The 20,309-nt window shown below is 49.6% G+C and overlaps 3 protein-coding genes across 4 annotated transcripts in view; all 3 read left to right on the plus strand.

The window, feature by feature from the left end:
• The first annotated feature begins 412 nt into the window (after nucleotides 1-412).
• On the plus strand, nucleotides 413-3,476 carry LOC127914906 (uncharacterized). Its single transcript, XM_052492677.1, has 7 exons — nucleotides 413-497; nucleotides 654-1,013; nucleotides 1,230-1,445; nucleotides 1,510-1,869; nucleotides 1,942-2,013; nucleotides 2,086-2,157; nucleotides 2,230-3,476. Exons 1-7 carry the CDS (start codon nucleotides 413-415, stop codon nucleotides 2,355-2,357), a joined length of 1,293 nt encoding a protein of 430 aa, XP_052348637.1. The 3' UTR covers nucleotides 2,358-3,476.
• Nucleotides 3,477-4,316: 840 nt separating this feature from the next.
• On the plus strand, nucleotides 4,317-8,922 carry LOC118370357 (dual specificity protein kinase CLK2-like). The gene is made up of 6 exons (XM_052492621.1): nucleotides 4,317-4,764; nucleotides 7,098-7,188; nucleotides 7,355-7,421; nucleotides 7,521-7,637; nucleotides 7,730-7,897; nucleotides 8,341-8,922. Exons 1-6 carry the CDS (start codon nucleotides 4,705-4,707, stop codon nucleotides 8,369-8,371), a joined length of 534 nt encoding a protein of 177 aa, XP_052348581.1. The 5' UTR covers nucleotides 4,317-4,704; the 3' UTR covers nucleotides 8,372-8,922.
• An 8,204-nt stretch (nucleotides 8,923-17,126) lies between these two features.
• The window catches only part of LOC127915288 (complexin-3-like), a 4,265-nt gene continuing 1,082 nt past the window's right edge, over nucleotides 17,127-20,309 (plus strand). Inside the window, exons 1-4 of one of the 2 annotated variants that reach the window (XM_052495119.1) lie at nucleotides 17,127-17,367; nucleotides 17,473-18,018; nucleotides 18,206-18,308; nucleotides 20,074-20,309. The exon at nucleotides 20,074-20,309 is cut by the window's right edge and continues 1,082 nt beyond it. In XM_052495119.1, coding sequence (XP_052351079.1) covers nucleotides 17,825-18,018; nucleotides 18,206-18,308; nucleotides 20,074-20,295 — 519 coding nt within the window. In that variant the 5' untranslated portion in view covers nucleotides 17,127-17,367; nucleotides 17,473-17,824 and the 3' untranslated portion in view covers nucleotides 20,296-20,309. The remainder of the gene's footprint in view (nucleotides 17,368-17,472; nucleotides 18,019-18,205; nucleotides 18,309-20,073) is intronic. The other variant, XM_052495120.1, reaches the window with a different exon arrangement.

Below are 20,309 nucleotides of genomic sequence, written 5' to 3' on the forward strand. Positions count from 1 at the left end.
GAGCTGAGGAACATGGTGGTGAAACAGAGAGTGGAGCTGAGGAACATGGTGGTGGAACAGAGAGTGGAGCTGAGGAACATGGTGGTGGAACAGAGGAACATGGTGGTGGAACAGAGAGTGGAGCTGAGGAACATGGTGGTGGAACAGAAAGTGGAGCTGAGTATCACTAAGACTGAACTGCAGTTCTACAAGAACAAGGTGGAGGAACTGGAGAGAGCGAACACAGGTAGTAAGACAGCTGTATCTAATGTGATTACTGTAATCAGCAGAGTAGTGGTGTGTTGAATGCAACAGTTTCTTTTTATGATACTGTAGGATTGCAGGCCAGAGTGAGAGCCAGGTAGAGGAGCTGAAGACAGAGAATGCAGGTAATGTAGAGATGAAAAAAGACTATGTAAAGTATGTAAAGAGGATGTTAAATATTTGGTCCAAATCAGACAAGGAGCAGGTTCCCAAAATTGTTCCTAAATTAGTAATTTCAGCCCAAGCGGCTACAGGTAGCCGACTGCTTGTTTACACACCAATCTACATGTATAAACACACATGTCCAATGGGACCAGATACAGACAGAGTCCAACATCACTAACAGGCTGCTCCAGGGTCTGGTGGCTTTGAGAGACTGACCGTGTTGATCTGTTATTCCTCTGATACAGGTGTCTTCAGTGCTCCAGGGTCTGGTGGCTTTGAGAGACTGACCGTGTTGATCTGTTATTCCTCTGATGCAGGTGTCTTCAGTGCTCCAGTGTCTGGTGGCTTTGAGAGACTGACCGTGTTGATCTGTTATTCCTCTGATGCAGGTGACTTCAGTGCTCCAGTGTCTGGTGGCTTTGAGAGACTGACCGTGTTGATCTGTTATTCCTCTGATGCAGGTGTCTTCAGTGCTCCAGTGTCTGGTGGCTTTGAGAGACTGACTGTGTTGATCTGTTATTCCTCTGATGCAGGTGTCTTCAGTGCTCCAGTGTCTGGTGGCTTTGAGAGACTGATAGTGTTGATCTGTTATTCCTCTGATGCAGGTGTCTTCAGTGCTCCAGGGTCTGGTGGCTTTGAGAGACTGATAGTGTTGATCTGTTATTCCTCTGATGCAGGTGTCTTCGGTGCTCCAGGGTCTGGTGGCTTTGAGAGACTGATAGTGTTGATCTGTTATTCCTCTGATGCAGGTGTCTTCAGTGCTCCAGTGTCTGGTGGCTTTGAGAGACTGACTGTGTTGATCTGTTATTCCTCTGATGCAGGTGTCTTCAGTGCTCCAGTGTCTGGTGGCTTTGAGAGACTGACTGTGTTGATCTGTTATTCCTCTGATGCAAGTGTCTTCAGTGCTCCAGTGTCTGGTGGCTTTGAGAGACTGACTGTGTTGATCTGTTATTCCTCTGATGCAGGTGTCTTCAGTGCTCCAGTGTCTGGTGGCTTTGAGAGACTGACTGTGTTGATCTGTTATTCCTCTGATACAGGTGTCTTCAGTGTCTGGTGGCTTTGAGAGACTGACTGTGTTGATCTGTTATTCCTCTGATACAGGTGTCTTCAGTGCTCCAGTGTCTGGTGGCTTTGAGAGACTGATAGTGTTGATCTGTTATTCCTCTGATGCAGGTGTCTTCAGTGCTCCAGTGTCTGGTGGCTTTGAGAGACTGACTGTGTTGATCTGTTATTCCTCTGATGCAGGTGTCTTCAGTGCTCCAGTGTCTGGTGGCTTTGAGAGACTGACTGTGTTGATCTGTTATTCCTCTGATACAGGTGTCTTCAGTGCTCCAGTGTCTGGTGGCTTTGAGAGACTGATAGTGTTGATCTGTTATTCCTCTGATGCAGGTGTCTTCAGTGCTCCAGTGTCTGGTGGCTTTGAGAGACTGATAGTGTTGATCTGTTATTCCTCTGATGCAGGTGTCTTCAGTGCTCCAGTGTCTGGTGGCTTTGAGAGACTGACCGTGTTGATCTGTTATTCCTCTGATGCAGGTGTCTTCAGTGCTCCAGTGTCTGGTGGCTTTGAGAGACTGACTGTGTTGATCTGTTATTCCTCTGATACAGGTGTCTTCAGTGCTCCAGTGTCTGGTGGCTTTGAGAGACTGATAGTGTTGATCTGTTATTCCTCTAATGCAGGTGTCTTCAGTGCTCCAGTGTCTGGTGGCTTTGAGAGACTGACTGTGTTGATCTGTTATTCCTCTGATGCAGGTGTCTTCAGTGCTCCAGTGTCTGGTGGCTTTGAGAGACTGATAGTGTTGATCTGTTATTCCTCTGATGCAGGTGTCTTCAGTGCTCCAGTGTCTGGTGGCTTTGAGAGACTGACTGTGTTGATCTGTTATTCCTCTAATGCAGGTGTCTTCAGTGCTCCAGTGAGAGGAGTACATGGACTTTGGTTTGTTCAGGAATGACCAGGGTGTAATGTGGAATGGACAGTACAATAGTCACGGAAGGTGACATTATCTCTCCAATTCTGGGACTCTAGAACTGGAGGAGGGGGACTTGGTCTACATGCGTCTCCCATCAGGCTAAAGGATCTATGATGATTCTAATAAACACAGCTCCTTCAGTGACTTCCTGCTCTTTCCTATGTGAGATGAACACCACAATAGCTGTAATAAAAAGTCCAATCTGTTATAACATTCCATGAAACATTATGACGCTAAAATAAAATGACTTAGCGTCTTCTGTTGTGTTGACGTTTGACTGTATTTACTATGATATAGATGAATGTTATTCAGCTCAGTAGTTTGGGTGGAAGGCAAAGGGTCAGCGTTGGGGGTTAAAGTGGTAATATATTTATTGTATGTAACTACAGACTGAATTAAATAACCTTCCAGATCAGTTTAACTGACAATTTCCATCAGAAATTGATCGATTACGATGCTAAAGTGAATGTTTAAGTGATAAATCACATCCACTTCATTCTTTCTCTGCTTAATGATAACACCAGCAGCCCATTTAGCCTATTAAAGCTATACTGCTCCCATATTGATCTGTTACACCTATCCATCTACTAACCGACATACAGGCTGGAGAGTATCACCAAACACAGACAGCAAACTTTAAAGGTACAATCCTGAGTTTGTGTCAGCCCAACAGCAGCCCATCCACTTGGTTTGGTGTGAAGCTTAGAGATGGGTCTAGTCCTGCTTGGTAACATTATTCCTAAAAAAAGTTTCAGAAGTTGCACCTGTGCTTGTAGTGAAGAGATGCACGACATGGCAGTTTGGAACTCAGGAGGGAGTGTTGAAACTGAGGGCAGACACTTTTTACGCGCTACACCCTTCAGCACTCGGCAGTCCCGTCCTGTGAGCTTGTGTGGCCTACCACGTAGCAGCTGAGTTGTTATTGCTCCTAGACGTTTCCACTTCACAATAACAGCACTTACAGTTGACCGGGGCGGCTCTAGCAGGGCAGAAATTTGACAAACTGACTTGTTGGAAAGGTAGCATCCTATGACGGTGCCACGTTGAAAGCAGTTCTTTGTGTAGGTGAAGAATATAAATGACTGGGTCATTTGTACATGTTTAAGTTCGTCCCTGGTATATCCATAGAGTTAACTTCCTTGCAATTGCTTGAATAAAATCTTGAAAATGAGCTCTGCCTGATCCTTGGAAGAAGTTTTTCTTCAACAGCATACACAGAGGACAGGTGTAGATGCCTGAGTGCCGGGGTTAAGGAGGTGACAGGAGTGTCAGGGAGGGAAACTAAATATGCCCCTCATACACACACACACCTACACTCACACACACTCCACATCTTGATTCTGGTCTCAGGACTTTCCCTGGGGGGTGTGACCAAAGCTTATTATTAGTGTCTGTCTCAACCGTCTTTCTCTCTCTCAATCTCCTGTATCCTTCTCATATCTCTCCTTCCCTATCTACTTTCTCCTCTGTCTGTCTCAACCGTCTTTCTCTCTCTGTCTCCTGTATCCTTCTCATATCTCTCCTTCCCTATCTACTTTCTCCTCTGTCTGTCTGTCTCAACCGTCTTTCTCTCTCTCAATCTCCTGTATCCTTCTCATATCTCTCCTTCCCTATCTACTTTCTCCTCTGTCTGTCTGTCTCAACCGTCTTTCTCTCTCTCAATCTCCTGTATCCTTCTCATATCTCTCCTTCCCTCCTTCCCTATCTACTTTCTCCTCTGTCTGTCTCAACCGTCTTTCTCTCTCTCAGTCTCCTGTATCCTTCTCATATCTCTCCTTCCCTATCTACTTTCTCCTCTGTCTGTCTCAACCGTCTTTCTCTCTCTCAGTCTCCTGTATCCTTCTCATATCTCTCCTTCCCTATCTACTTTCTCCTCTGTCTGTCTCAACCATATTTCTCTCTCTGTCTCCTGTATCCTTCTCATATCTCTCCTTCCCTATCTACTTTCTCCTTATCTGTCTGTCTCTTTGCCTCTCTGTTCCGTCTTCATCGGTTCATCTAATCTGTCTTTCTCTCTCATCTTGTTTCATTCGTACTTCACTCTCTTACTTTTGTCTCTTCTCTGCCACTCCTTTTGTTTTTGCTGTTTTCTCTTCCCTCTGTTTACTTTGTCTGTTCTGTCTTTCTCACTCTCATATTAGTTCTGTTTTCCTCTGCACTGCTTTTTGCTCTGTCATTAGTTTCTGTCTCCTCTCTTCAGTCGTCTTTCCTTTTCCTGTTTCACTGTTTGTGGACTTTATCCTTCCTTCTTCGCTGTCTTCTTTACCTACACTGTATCTTCCTCCCTCTTTTCCCTTAACTCCTTAATTCCCTCTCTCTGTTCTGAGTTATGGGGAAGACAGAGTTGTACTCTGTGTATAAGAGCTTCCTGGACTGTCTCTGCCTCTCTGTGAGTACCCATCTGCCTCTTCCCTCCTCTTCCTCCTCGTCTGCTTCTCTCTTCCATCGTCTCCTTTCCTTCTCTCTCCCCATCCCCTCCTTTCCTCTGCTATGCACTGTTCATATCTTCACTGCCTTTTTCTTAATGTTTGAATTCATTTATTTGTGTTTTGTGACGTTTGATACAGCTCAGTTTTATTCCTGGCAACCCTTCACTCTACCTGTTTTCTGCCTCTCTACCACAACTCATAGAGAGAGAGAGTCTGTGTGTGTGTTCATTCAGTCTCTAAGCCACCCTCTAAGTCAGAGAAAGTTGCCTGCTCAGCACTCTCTCTCTTTCTCTCTCACTCCCTCTTTCTCTCAGCACTCTCTCTCTTTCTCTCTGACTCCCTCTTTCTCTCAGCACTCTCTCTCTTTCTCTCAGCACTCTCTCTTTCTCTCTCACTCCCTCTTTCTCTCAGCACTCTCTCTCTTTCTCTCAGCACTCTCTCTTTCTCTCAGCACTCTCTCTCTTTCTCTCAGCACTCTCTCTCTTTCTCTCAGCACTCTCTCTTTCTCTCTCGCTCCCTCTTTCTCTCAGCACTCTCTCTCTTTCTCTCAGCACTCTCTCTCTTTCTCTCTCGCTCCCTCTTTCTCTCAGCACTCTCTCTTTCTCTCTCGCTCCCTCTTTCTCTCAGCACTCTCTCTCTTTCTCTCAGCACTCTCTCTCTTTCTCTCTCGCTCCCTCTTTCTCTCAGCACTCTCTCTCTTTCTCTCAGCACTCTCTCTCTTTCTCTCAGCACTCTCTCTCTTTCTCTCAGCACTCTCTCTCTTTCTCTCAGCACTCTCTCTTTCTCTCTCGCTCCCTCTTTCTCTCAGCACTCTCTCTCTTTCTCTCAGCACTCTCTCTTTCTCTCTCACTCCCTCTTTCTCTCAGCACTCTCTCTCTTTCTCTCAGCACTCTCTCTCTTTCTCTCAGCACTCTCTCTCTTTCTCTCAGCACTCTCTCTCTTTCTCTCAGCACTCTCTCTTTCTCTCTCGCTCCCTCTTTCTCTCAGCACTCTCTCTCTTTCTCTCAGCACTCTCTCTCTTTCTCTCTCGCTCCCTCTTTCTCTCAGCACTCTCTCTCTTTCTCTCTGGCTCTCTCTTTCTCTCAGCACTCTCTCTCTTTCTCTCAACTCTCTCTTTCTCTCAGCACTCTCTCTTTCTCTCAGCACTCTCTCTCTTTCTCTCAGCACTCTCTTTCTCTCTCGCTCCCTCTTTCTCTCAGCACTCTCTCTCTTTCTCTCGCTCTCTCTTTCTCTCTCGCTCCCTCTTTCTCTCAGCACTCTCTCTCTTTCTCTCTGGCTCTCTCTTTCTCTCAGCACTCTCTCTTTCTATCTCGCTCTCTCTTTCTCTCAGCACTCTCTCTCTTTCTCTCTCGCTCCCTCTTCCTCTCAGCACTCTCTGTCTTTCTCTCTGGCTCTCTCTTTCTCTCAGCACTCTCTCTCTTTCTCTCAGCACTCTCTCTCTTTCTCTCAGCACTCTCTCTCTTTCTCTCTCGCTCTCTTTCTCTCAGCACTCTCTCTTTCTCTCTCGCTCCCTCTTTCTCTCAGCACTCTCTCTCTTTCTCTCTGGCTCCCTTTTCCTCTCAGCACTCTCTCTCTTTCTCTCAGCACTCTCTCTCTTTCTCTCAGCACTCTCTCTCTTTCTCTCTCGCTCCCTCTTTCTCTCAGCACTCTCTCTCTCTCTCTCGCTCCCTCTTTCTCTCAGCACTCTCTCTCTTTCTCTCTGGCTCCCTTTTCCTCTCAGCACTCTCTCTCTTTCTCTCTGGCTCTCTCTTTCTCTCAGCACTCTCTCTCTTTCTCTCAGCACTCTTTCTCCTTGTGATGTTCTGATATTAATAACAGTCTTAGAATGTAGATGGAAATAGTCACAGAGCTACCCCATGTAGGCCAGCCAGTCACATGACATTTCTCATTTAGGGCCGTAATACCAGGACAGAACAGGGAGAGGGTTTAGGGCTCCACTCTACTGTATGTACAGATAACATAGTCCACTACTGATATAGTCCACTAGTGCATACTCTGTTTAAGTGCAGTTCAGTTCACCAGTTCAGTTCCAGGTGGCAGTCCCAAGTCATTACATTCATCAGGAATGGACTGTTTTCTTAAAGAGTTAGGAGGAGCCTGTGGAATTGGATAACATCATCGGGGGCTTGCAACACTAGTCCTCAGCTTACAAGCATTTTAGATTATTAAGCAGCTGTTATGTCAGCTGTGTGTGTGTGTGTGTGTTATTGGGAGGCCCAGTCCAACTATGCTGATGACTTTTGCCCTGTTGTCCCCTCCTCTAAACCCTTGACCCCTGACCTCTGACCCCTAGCGGAGCAGCAGTGAGGGGCCAGGGAAGAACGAGAAGGCCCCTGATGATGGTCACCTGGCCTACCAGAATGGAGACGTTCTACTAGAGAGATGTAGGCTATGTTTACATCTACTAATCCCTCCCCCTATCCTCTAGTCTTCACACATTGAAAAGACAGGATAGGTGAATGTTTTCGAGCCCTCTCATAAAAGAGACTTCTCTACTTCCCAGTCTTTAATTGAATCCCCATGCCTCCATCTCTTCATCTTCCCCATCAGATGAGGTTATCAGTCTGTTGGGAGAGGGCACCTTTGGGAAGGTGGTGACGTGTGTGGACCGGCGCAGGTATGAGAGGCATTTATAAAATACACATGCACACTCGTAGAGCTTCAGGTGGAGCGTGTGCTGGTTGCTAGCTAGCTGTTCTCTCTGTCTCTCTCTCAGGGCTGGGGCACGTGTAGCTCTGAAGATCATTAAGAACATGGAGAAGTACAGACAAGCTGCTAAACTGGAGATCAATGTCCTGGAGAAAATCAATGAGAAAGACCCACACAACAAACAGTACGGAGTCTGATGGACCAGTAGAAAGTTTGAGAAGTTGTTTCCCTCACCTTCTGTGGCTTTCTCTTTACTTCACCCCCCCTCTCTCTCAGTCAATGTGTTCAGATGCTGGACTGGTTTGACTACCATGGTCATGTGTGTATCTCCATGGAGCTGCTAGCCCTCAGCACTTTTGACTTCCTGAAGGAGAACAACTTCCTGCCGTACTGTATGGATCACATCTGCCCAGATGGCCTACCAGATCTGCCTCGCTGTCAACTGTGAGTGTGTCACACACATATGTATGCCCATGTGCATGCTGGTAGCTCTCCAGAACCACGGTTGGTGGTGACTACTTCCATAGACTATGACATTACTTACCAGGGATTGTTTTGTGTCTGGTATTGGTCTCTTTGACCAGAAGAGGGCGCTGGTTCATTGATGAAGCTCAGTCTACAAGCCTAAAACTCAACTCTGGGCCTCAAAGCCAGTTCCACTGCTTTTTTCATTGTTCTGCTCTAATCGGGACTGATTTAGAGCAATTAAGTATCAGGTAGAACAGAAAACAGCAGGCTCCGGACCTCGTAGGGTCAGAGTTGAATACCGCTGGTCTACTACATACTGTAGAGGAACTATGGGCAGCAAGTGCAACGCTGGGCAGTTTCACCTTGGTTGTCCCGGTATTATCATGATGGATGCATGGTTTATCTGTTTCCCTCTGCAGTTCTCCATATCAACAAGCTGACCCACACTGACCTCAAACCTGAGAACATCCTGTTTGTCAACTCTGACTACACCATCACTTACAACGCTGAGAAGGTGAGAGGGAGGGCTTTATCCTTCCTTCATCACTCTCTTCTTCACCTACTCTGTATCTGGGGGTTTCTCCTTTGGGCAAAAGACTGTCCTCTGTCCTCTGTCCTCTGTCCTCTCTCCTCTGTCCTCTCTCCTCTGTCCTCTCTCCTCTGTCCTCTGTCCTCTCTCCTCTGTCCTCTCTCCTCTGTCCTCTCTCCTCTGTCCTCTCTCCTCTGTCCTCTCTCCTCTGTCCTCTCTCCTCTGTCCTCTCTCCTCTGTCCTCTGTCCTCTCTCCTCTGTCCTCTCTCCTCTGTCCTCTCTCCTCTGTCCTCTCTCCTCTGTCCTCTGTCCTCTGTCCTCTGTCCTCTCTCCTCTGTCCTCTCTCCTCTGTCCTCTCTCATCTGTCCTCTCTCCTCTGTCCTCTGTCCTCTGTCCTCTCTCCTCTGTCCTCTGTCCTCTCTCCTCTGTCCTCTGTCCTCTCTCCTCTGTCCTCTGTCCTCTGTCCTCTCTCATCTGTGACCCGAAAACCGATGAGTGGTCGAGGAGTGTGTCAATTTATTAGTAGGCAAAGAAGAGTGTCCCCCCCCGCTCGATAGCCACTTTTCATTTCATACATGTCTACAGTATCCTACTGCAGAAGAGTTTTGACATCTGCCACACCCCATTTGAAACATACCACACCCCCTTTGAAATATATATAAAAACATGCACACTTTTAAAAACAATATGCTACGTATTGTTTTAACCATAAACTGTTTTGCATCTTAATTTGTTTTGATCACATTAAACATTTATTTTGGGATCCACCCCTGTAAACGTCATTTGCCTGATGAGTGGAGAAGGACCGTCTCATTTCAACCAAGCACATTTTCATCCACGATCACCCTCCTTGCCGATTATCCTAGATTAACTTTTACCTTTTTCAAAATGAGGCGAGAGAGGACATTACTTACCAGGACGGAGGATAGAGGGCGGAGGATAGAGGGCGGAGGATAGAGGGCAGAGGATAGAGGGCAGAGGATAGAGGGCGGAGGATAGAGGGCGGAGGATAGAGGGCGGAGGATAGAGGGCGGAGGAGAGAGGGCGGAGGAGAGAGGGCGGAGGATAGAGGGCGGAGGATAGAGGGCGGAGGAGAGAGGGCGGAGGAGAGAGGGCGGAGGAGAGAGGGCGGAGGATAGAGGGCGGAGGATAGAGGGCGGAGGATAGAGGGCGGAGGATAGAGGGCGGAGGATAGAGGGCGGAGGATAGAGTGCGGAGGATAGAGTGCGGAGGATAGAGGGCGGAGGATAGAGTACGGAGGATAGAGGACGGAGGATAGAGGGCGGAGGATAGAGGGCGGAGGATAGAGGGCGGAGGATAGAGGGCGGAGGATAGAGGACGGAGGAGAGAGAGGACGGAGGAGAGAGAGGACGGAGGAGAGAGAGGACGGAGGAGAGAGAGGACGGAGGAGAGAGAGGACGGAGGATAGAGTGCGGAGGATAGAGTGCGGAGGATAGAGTGCGGAGGATAGAGGGCGGAGGATAGAGGGCGGAGGATAGAGGGCGGAGGATAGAGGGCGGAGGATAGAGAGGACGGAGGATAGAGTGCGGAGGATAGAGTGCGGAGGAGAGAGAGGACGGAGGATAGAGGACGGAGGATAGAGGACGGAGGATAGAGGGCGGAGGATAGATGGCGGAGGATAGAGGGCGGAGGATAGAGGGCGGAGGATAGAGGGCGGAGGATAGAGGAGGGAGGATAGAGGGCGGAGGATAGAGGAGGGAGGATAGAGGGCGGAGGATAGAGGGGGGAGGATAGAGGGCGGAGGATAGAGGACGGAGGAGAGAGAGGACGGAGGAGAGAGGACGGAGGATAGAGGTCGGAGGATAGAGGGCGGAGGATAGAGGGCGGAGGATAGAGGGCGGAGGAGAGAGAGGACGGAGGAGAGAGAGGACGGAGGAGAGAGGAGGGAGGATAGAGGGCGGAGGATAGAGGGCGGAGGATAGAGGGCGGAGGATAGATGGCGGAGGAGAGAGGGTGGAGGATAGAGGATGAAAGAGAGAGGGCAGAGGATAGAGGACGAAGGACAGAGGGCGGTGGAGAGAGAGGACGGAGGAGAGAGGACGGAGGATAGAGGACGGAGGATAGAGGATGAAGGAGAGAGGGCGGAAGATAGAGGACGGAGGATAGAGGGAGGAGGATAGAGGACAAAGGAGAGAGGGTGGAGGATAGAGGATGAAAGAGAGAGGGCAGAGGATAGAGGACGAAGGATAGAGGACGAAGGACGAAGGAGAGAGGGCGGAGGATAGATAACGGAACGATAACTCCAAGGCAGGACGATACGTCACAGACCACATTAAACCTCTATGGGTAAGTTACCCCTGAGATAAAGACACTCTAACCTGAGACTAGACTGGTAAAGCCTTAGATACTTGACACCTAAAGACACCCGTCTCAACATCAACAGTGAGGAGGCGACTCCGGGATGCTGGCCTTCTAGGCAGAGTTCCTCTGTCCAGTGTCTGTGTTATTTTTCCCATCTTAATGTTTTCTTTTTATTGGCCAGTCTGAGATATGGCTTTTTCTTTGCAACTCTGCCTAGAAGGTCAGCATCCCGGAGTTGCCTCTTCACTGTTGACGTTGAGACTGGTGTTTTGCGGGTACTATTTAATGAAGCTGCCAGTTGAGGACTGGGAGGCATTTGTTTCTCAAACTAGACACTCTAACGTACTTGTCCTCTTGCTCAGTTGTGCACCGGGGCCTCCCACTCCTCTTTCTATTCTGGTTAGTGCCAGTTTGAGCTGTTCTGTGAAGGGAGTAGTACACAACGTTGTATGACCCCAAACTTTTGAACGGTTGTGTAGATGCCTTAGATACTTGACACCTGAAGATACCCTCTAACCTGAGACTGTACATAGATACCTTAGATAACTTCAGAGAAAAAAAAGACATCCTTATTGATGTCTTTGTGTTAATTGAACCCCTCCTCTCTCTCTCAGAGACAGAGACAGAGAGAGAGAGAGAGAGAGAGAGAGAGAGAGAGAGAGAGAGAGAGAGAGAGAGAGAGAGAGAGAGAGAGAGAGAGAGAGAGAGAGAGAGAGAGAGAGAGAGAGAGAGAGAGAGAGAGAGAGAGACTTGACGAGTTTTCTTTCTTCAGCCTTGGCAGTGCTGAGAGGTGGCTTTAAGGTAGTGCTGAGAGGTGGCTTTACGGTAGTGCTGAGAGGTGGCTTTAAGGTAGTGCTGAGAGGTGGCTTTAAGGCAGTGCTGAGAGGTGGCTTTAAGGCAGTGCTGAGAGGTGGCTTTAAGGCAGTGCTGAGAGGTGGCTTTAAGGCAGTGCTGAGAGGTGGCTTTAAGGCAGTGCTGAGAGGTGGCTTTAAGGCAGTGCTGAGAGGTGGCTTTAAGGCAGTGCTGAGAGGTGGCTTTAAGGCAGTGCTGAGAGGTGGCTTTAAGGCAGTGCTGAGAGGTGGCTTTAAGGCAGTGCTGAGAGGTGGCTTTAAGGTAGTGCTGAGAGGTGGCTTTAAGGCAGTGCTGAGAGGTGGCTTTAAGGCAGTGCTGAGAGGTGGCTTTAAGGCAGTGCTGAGAGGTGGATTTAAGGCAGTGCTGAGAGGTGGCTTTAAGGCAGTGCTGAGAGGTGGCTTTAAGGCAGTGCTGAGAGGTGGCTTTAAGGCAGTGCTGAGAGGTGGCTTTAAGGCAGTGCTGAGAGGTGGCTTTAAGGCAGTGCTGAGAGGTGGCTTTAAGGCAGTGCTGAGAGGTGTGTGTTTTCCCTTTTCTTGGCAGTGCTGAACATAAGCACAGTCTGAAAGTCAACATACGGTGCTAATGTGTGTGAATCAGGATAACATTCAAGTTGAGTGTGACCTCACCGGTATATATCTGAGTGTAGAGAGAGTCACTGAAGGAGGAAGTGTGTGTGAGTCAGCGTGTGTGTGAGTCAGCGTGTGTGTGAGTCAGCGTGTGTGTGTGTGTGTGTGTGTGTGTGTGTGTGTGTGTGTGTGTGTGTGTGTGTGTGTGTGTGTGTGTGTGTGTGTGTGTGTGTGTGTGTGTGTGTGTGTGTGTGTGTGTGTGTGTGTGTGTGTGTGTTCTGGTCAGGCTGGCTGCCCTTCACATGCTGGACACTGATCCACAGTGGAATCCCTTAAGAAGCTCAGACAGCAGTGCTCCTGGAAGCTCCAACACACATGCACCACAGGAGGTTGGTGGTACCTTAACTGGGGAGGACAGGCTCGTGGTAATGTCTGGAGCGGAATACGGGGAATGGTATTAAACACGTGGTTTCCATTTGTCTATTCCAGCCATTATTATGAGCCGTCCTCCCCTCAGCAGCCTCCACTGACATACACACTTTACACCCTGCTAACCGTCCACCTTCCTCCTGGCTATAAATGGACTCACTACCACTCCTGACCTACTGGACTCCTTAATGTCTTGCTGTCCCATGTGTCCCTGTACTCTGTCTTGCCCCCCCACCCTTCTTATGTTTGCTTGATGTTTTTTGTCATTTTCTGTCTGCTGTCTCTGTTTCTCTCTTCTTGATTTCTCTGTTGTCCCTTGTCTTATTATTATGTTGTTGTTGTTGTTGTTTTGTAAAGTGTGTTGTGACTTTGTTAAATGCACTTTAAATAAATTCAGATTTAATTTCATTTTTTTACAAACACATTACACAGTTTATATAACATCTATCTTTATCATGAAAGATCCCATGTAACTACTATTCTCCTCACAGTAGTTTCTAAGTATTATGTCCCTCTAAAGACACTGTAGTGTCCCTACCCAGCATCTGTGTGGAACATTGAAAGGTGTTAACGTTGCCCGTTGACTTATCTCACCCTCTGTGGCAGTAGGATGTCGGCAGTTTCAAATTTCTCCCCTAACGGGTATAATTATTGAAGAGCTGGTCCTAAGTCTGTGCATAAGGATCTGTGACAGAGGGGCTGTGGGGGCTGTCCTCCATCTCGTTAAGGAATTAATGGTGTCCTCATCTGTCACAAACCAAGGCCCAGGGGGTTAGAGGTGAAGAGGGGGGAGGGGGAGGGGAGGGGGGAGTGGAGAGGGGAGGTTGGATTGACTGGGAGATGGCGAACCTTGAGGGCCACACACACACACTCTCTCCCTCCATCCCCCATGTCCTGTCTAATATGTCCGGGCTGAGCTCGAACTGTACAGATCTACTATCTTCATTTCATCACTATGTTGTGTCAGAGCATCTTCCTGCCCAGCAGGAAATGCAAACTTGCTTCTAAAGTTTGTAATTCCCACTTAAATATGTCAGATTTGAATTGCCCTAATGTCCAATGTATTAATCCCTACAAAATTGTCCATTAATTATAATCCACATAATAACTCACATTTCCTGATGCTGAAGGATCATTTTCCTGCTGTGAGAAACTGGTCAAATGAAGATACTGTAGCAATTCCTGATGCAGCAGGAGAAGATGAATGGACACCAAGCCAAAGGGAACAGCTGGTCACCTGATGTCCTTCTCAGGGTTCTGTCACAGCTTTATGTCTCCTTTCTTTGTGTTTTTAGTTTGTGTAATGTTATAGACACACACATCTACCCATACACACACCTACACACACATACTCGTGTGCATTCCTGTCACACATCCTAGCATGCCTGGCACTAGCCACACGGCTAGTAAACCAGACTCTCTGTGTCCTGACAGCTACTCTTTCTGTTCGTCTCACAACAGACCTGAGATAAACAGGGGTCATATCTCTTCTTTCAATGCTCTCTACTCCCTCACCATCCCTCCATCCATCCCCCCATCCCTCCCTCCATCCCTCCCATACCTCCATCCCCCATCCCTCCCTCCATCCCTCCCATACCTCCATCCCCCATCCCTCCATCCATCCCTCCATCCCTCCCTCCCATACCTCCATCCCCCATCCCTCCATCCATCCCTCCATCCATCCCCCCATCCCTCCCTCCATCCCTCCCATACCTCCATCCCCCATCCCTCCCTCCATCCCTCCCATACCTCCATCCCCCATCCCTCCATCCATCCCTCCATCCCTCCCATACCTCCCATACCTCCATCCCCCATCGCTCAATCCATCCCTCCATCCCTCCCATCCCTCCATTCCTCCATCCATCCCATCCCTCCCAATTCTCCATCCCTCCCATACCTCCGTCCCTCCGATCCCTCCTTCCCATCCATCCCTCCCATACCTCCATCCCTCCCATACCTCCATCCCACCATCCCTCCCATACCTCCAACCCTCCCATACCTTCATACCTCCATCCCTCCCATACCTCCATCCCACCATCCCTCCCATACCTCCAACCCTCCCATACCTTCATACCTCCATCCCTCCCATACCTCCATCCCACCATCCCTCCCATACCTCCATCCCTCCCATACCTCCATCCCTCCCATACCTCCATCCCACCATTCCTCCAATACCTCCAACCCTCCCATACCTTCATACCTCCATTCCTCCCATACCTTCATACCTCCAACCCTCCCATACCTTCATACCTCCATTCCTCCCATACCTTCATACCTCCAACCCTCCCATACCTTCATACCTCCATTCCTCCCATACCTTCATACCTCCAACCCTCCCATACCTTCATACCTCCATCCCTCCATCCCTCCCATACCTTCATACCTCCATTCCTCCCATACCTTCATACCTCCAACCCTCCCATACCTTCATACCGCCATTCCTCCCATACCTTCATACCTCCATCCCTCCATCCCCCCATCCCTCCTTCCCATTCATCCCTCCATCCTTCCCATACCTCCCATCCCTCCTTCCCATCCATCCCTCCATCCCTCCCATACCTCCATGCCTCCATACCTCCATCCCTCCCATCCCTCCAGCCATCCATCCCTCCCATACCTCCATACCTCCATCCCTCCCCCCTCCATCCCTCTCATCCCTCCATACCTCCTCCCCTCCATCCCTCCTCCCCGCCATCCCTCCTCCCCTCCATCTGTCCCTCCATCCCTCCCATCCCTCCATACCTCCTCCCTGCCATCCCTCCTCCCCTCCATCTGTCCCTCCATCCCTCCCATCCCTCCATACCTCCTCCCCTCCATCAATCTTTCCCTCCATCCTTCCCATCCCTCCATACCTCCATACCTCCTCCCCTCCATCCCTCCCATCCCTCCATACCTCCTTCCCTCCATCCCTCCTCCCCTCTATCTGTACCTCCATCCCTCCATCCCTCCCATCCCTCCATACCTACTTCCCTCCATCCCTCCTCCCCTCCATCTGTCCCTCCACCCCTCCCATCCCTCCATACCTCCTCCCCTCCATCCCTCCTCCCCTCCATCTGTCCCTCCATCCCTCCATACCTCCTCCCCTCCATCCCTCCTCCCCTCCATCTGTACCTCCATCCCTCCATCCCACCCATCCCTCCATACCTCCTTCCCTCCATCCCTCCTCCCCTCCACCCCTCCATCTGTCCCTCATCTGTCCCTCCATCCCTCCATACCTCCTTCCCTCCATCCCTCCTCCCCTCCATCCCTCCTCCCCCTCCATCTGTACCTCCATCTCTCCATCCCGCCCATCCCTCCATACCTCCTTCCCTCCATACCTCCTCCCCTCCATCTGTACTTCCATACCTCCTTCCCTCCATCCCTCCACCCCTCTCATCCCTCCATCTGTACTTCCATACCTCCTTCCCTCCATCCCTCCACCCCTCTCATCCCTCCATCTGTACTTCCATACCTCCTTCCCTCTCATCCCTCCATCCTTCCCTTTCCACCTGTTCTCTCTATCTGCTGTGTCTGAGTACCTGGAATGACTTGCCCTGTCAGTCTCAGGTGGTTTACATAAGCAAACAATTGGGGAAACGGCTGCAGAGTGCACACTGTTCTGTTTCCAAGCCTGTTGAAGATCCATAATGTTTGACGTGGTGCTGTTTGAGACTAGAACAGAATCTAGAGTATGAGAAGGCATTGCTGTTTGAGACTAGAACAGAATCTAGAGTATGAGAAGGCATTGCTGTTTGAGACTAGAACAGAATCTAGAATATGAGAAGACATTGCTGTTTGAGACTAGAACAGAATCTAGAGTATGAGAAGACATTGCTGTTTGAGACTAGAACAGAATCTAGAGTATGAGAAGACATTGTCCTTTTTCCTCATTCCTGCCCCTTTTGCTGGATGGTCTTCAGATCAGTATGTAGTAACAGTATGTAGTCTTCTGCTCTGAACACAGACTGCTGTGTCTCATACTGACAGACTGACTTTCCCTCACGCCGTCTATCTCTCTCTGTCTGCCTCTATATTCCCGCCCATCCATCTCCCATTATCTACTGAACTCAGAGCCCTTCCATCCATCTGGCCTGTCTTAAACCTCCACCGTCATCCTGATCACAGCTGGTTAAACCTGATCGAAGATCACTTTGTCCTTCTGCCTTCTAATGGTTGGAGATTGGGTATTGGGATTGCATAAACAGATCCCAGACCTGTGCTTAAGGCATCATCTACTTAGAAAGCGTGAGGGATGGTAACTTGTTGGAACTTTTTAAAGGTAATAATACCCTGGCATCCTTTCTGTTTGTCACACAAGCACACAGTCAGTCAGGAGAGTGTCTAACACAATATGACATCAGCTAATGTGTCTCTAAGTCTACTTCATACACAGGGTGCAGTCCCTGTTTCTGCTAACGGGATTCCCCTCGTTAAGTCCATAAGGAGGTCATCTCAAGGGGGGTAATAGTAAAGAGGGAGGGGTATAGAGGATGAGGGGGGAATGGTTTGAGTAGTAGATCCTCGGGGAGGAAAGCTGTCATTTTCACCTGAGAGGGCAATAGAACACACAGCACAAGGAGTGGAGGAGAGCAGGAAAGGAGAGCAGGAAGAACTTTGTCTGTGGGGTTGCTCTTCTCATTGCCTTCAGTTGACCTCAAGGCTTTGTGGAGCTGGACTATGGGACACGGTTAGCTACAGTATATGGCCTCTGGCTGAAGCTCTAAGGACTTTATGGGTGTTTGAGGCTCAGGCCTACTGTGGATGTCTGGGTAAGGAAGTACTGGACTGGGCTTGTTGTGTATGTCTATCTGAAACGCTGCACATGTTGTCTGGGTGTAATCTCTAACTGCCTGTCTGTGTCCTTGTCCTTGCAGGTACTGAGCCCCTGAGTCATTGTCTATGAATACACTGGCTGTCTGTACTGTAGTGAGTGGGTCCAAGCCAGCTAACCTCAAGGAGGAAGATGTGGGAGATGCGCACAGACACAAACATATGTCCTACAGAACATGAATGAAAAAGGACACTTTTTGATGCTTCTGAGTGTGAAGTAACACACAGGTTACACTACAGAGAGTTCTGGACTTACTCTCCCTTTCTCTCCCTTTCTCTCTCTCTCTCTCTCTCTCTCTCTCTCTCTCTCTCTCTCTCTCTCTCTCTCTCTCTCTCTCTCTCTCTCTCTCTCTCTCTCTCACACACTCACACACCCTAACACACACCCCCTGAGACATGGATACTATGGTGAAGCAGTCTCTGGTGGTGCCCATGAAGAAGCTGTCCAGCTGTGTGACAGGAGTGAAGGAGAGAGAGGTGTGGGCCAGGCGCAGGGCCAAGAGGGGGACAGGAGGAGTAAAGAGCAGCCCTCCACGGACGGGACAGACCTCCGTCACACGCTCCTACCAAACTGACCTGGAGAAGGAGAGGTGAGTGACCGCAAACATAACTACAACATGACCACTGTGGTCAATGTGGAGATTAGAAACAACACCATGAGGAGATTATGGATGAAAACCATCTTGGTAACAGACAGGTTGGGGTTTGGCGGTGATGGGTTTTAGGGCAGGGATGTATTTATGTTTGTGTGTGTGTCTGTCTATGTGTTACATGTAGTTGTGTTGATTCCAGGATGCTGAGGGAAGCCCTGAATGCTCAGAAGCACGCAGAGAGAGCCGCCATGAGGGATCACTTCAGGAAGAAGTACCAGCTCTCCAAGGCTAGTGTGTTGCATTAGCAGAACAAATTATACCCCTATCTCCTAGCCCCTAGCCCCTATCTCCTAGCCCCTATCTCCTATCTCCTAGCCCCTATCTCCTATCTCCTAGCCTTTATCTCCTAGCCCCTATCTCCTATCCCCTATTTCCTAGCCCTTATCTCCTAGCCCCTATCTCCTATCTCCTAGCCCCTATCTCCTAGACCCTATCTCCTAGCCCCTATCTTCTAGCCCATATCTTCTAGCTCCTATCTCCTAGCCCCTAGTCCCTATCTCCTAGACCCTATCTCCTAACCCCTAGCTCCTATCTCCTAGCCCCTATCTCCTAGCCCCTAGCTCCTATCTCCTAGCCCCTAGCCCCTATCTCCTAGACCCTATCTCCTAGACCCTATCTCCTAGACCCTATCTCCTTGCCCCTAGCCCCTAGCCCCTATCTCCTAGCTCCTATCTCCTAGACCCTATCTCCTAGCCCCTATCTCCTAGCCCCTAGACCCTATATCCTATATCCTATCTCCTAGCCCCTATCTCCTAGCCCCTATCTCCTATCTCCTATCCCCTAGCCCCTATCTCCTAGCCCCTATCTCCTAGCCCCTATCTCCTAGCCCCTATCTCCTAGCCCCTAGCCCCTAGCCCCTATCTCCTATCCCCTATCTCCTAGCCCCTAGCCCCTATCTCCTAGCCCCTAGCCCCTATCTCCTAGCCCCTATCTCCTAGCCCCTATCTCCTAGCCCCTATTTCCTAGCCCTTATCTCCTAGCCCCTATCTCCTATCTCCTAGCCCCTATCTCCTAGACCCTATCTCCTAGCCCCTATCTTCTAGCCCATATCTTCTAGCTCCTATCTCCTAGCCCCTAGTCCCTATCTCCTAGACCCTATATCCTAACCCCTAGCCCCTATCTCCTAGCCCCTAGCTCCTATCTCCTAGCCCCTATCTCCTAGCCCCTAGCCCCTATCTCCTAGACCCTATCTCCTAGACCCTATCTCCTAGACCCTATCTCCTAGACCCTATCTCCTAGACCCTATCTCCTTGCCCCTAGCCCCTAGCCCCTATCTCCTAGCTCCTATCTCCTAGCCCCTAGCCCCTATCTCCTAGACCCTATCTCCTAGCCCCTATCTCCTAGCCCCTAGCCCCTATATCCTAGCCCCTATCTCCTAGCCCCTATCTCCTAGCCCCTATCTCCTAGCCCCTATGTCCTAGCCCCTATCTCCTAGCTCCTATCTCCTATCTCCTATCTCCTAGCCCCTAGCCCCTATCTCCTAGCTCCTATCTCCTAGCCCCTATCTCCTAGCCCCTATCTCCTATCCCCTATCCCCTATCCCCTAGCCCCTATCTCCTATCTCCTAGCCCCTATCTCCTAGCCCCTATCTCCTAGCCCCTATCTCCTAGCCCCTATCTCCTAGCCCCTAGCCCCTATCCCCTATCCCCTATCTCCTAGCCCCTAGCCCCTATCTCCTAGCCCCTATCTCCTAGCCCCTAGCCCCTATCCCCTATCCCCTATCTCCTAGCCCCTAGCCCCTATCTCCTAGCCCCTAGCCCCTATCTCCTAGACCCTATCTCCTAGCCCCTAGCCCCTAGCCCCATACACATAACCCTTAAAGCAGTGCTGCTTCACCATTTATCTGTCTGGCATCATCCCAGTTCTGATACTGACCATGTTTCTTACTTCGGGGATTTGAGACTGAAGTTAAAAATGGCAGGACTATATTTAAAGTGTATTTTTTCCTCGTCACCCTACCCTTCTCTTCCCAACTCTCTTCCCAACCCCCAGAGTTCCAAGGACACCAGCCACCTGAGTGCTGCGCAAGGGAAAGTGGCACTCCCCCGTCAACTGGCTAAACTGATTGGTCCTGAGACCCCGGCCAAGGACGATGGCTACAGCCTGCTGAGCGCCTTCCAAGGCCTCAACTTCAACATGGGGATGCTTGGAGGCAAGCAGACCAAGTCGTCCACTCCAATGTCAGTCAACGGAGAGGCCTGCAAAGTCATGTGATCAAAGAGAACATA

This window comes from Oncorhynchus keta, chromosome 34 (assembly GCF_023373465.1).
Source record: "Oncorhynchus keta strain PuntledgeMale-10-30-2019 chromosome 34, Oket_V2, whole genome shotgun sequence".
Taxonomy (NCBI): domain Eukaryota; kingdom Metazoa; phylum Chordata; class Actinopteri; order Salmoniformes; family Salmonidae; genus Oncorhynchus; species Oncorhynchus keta.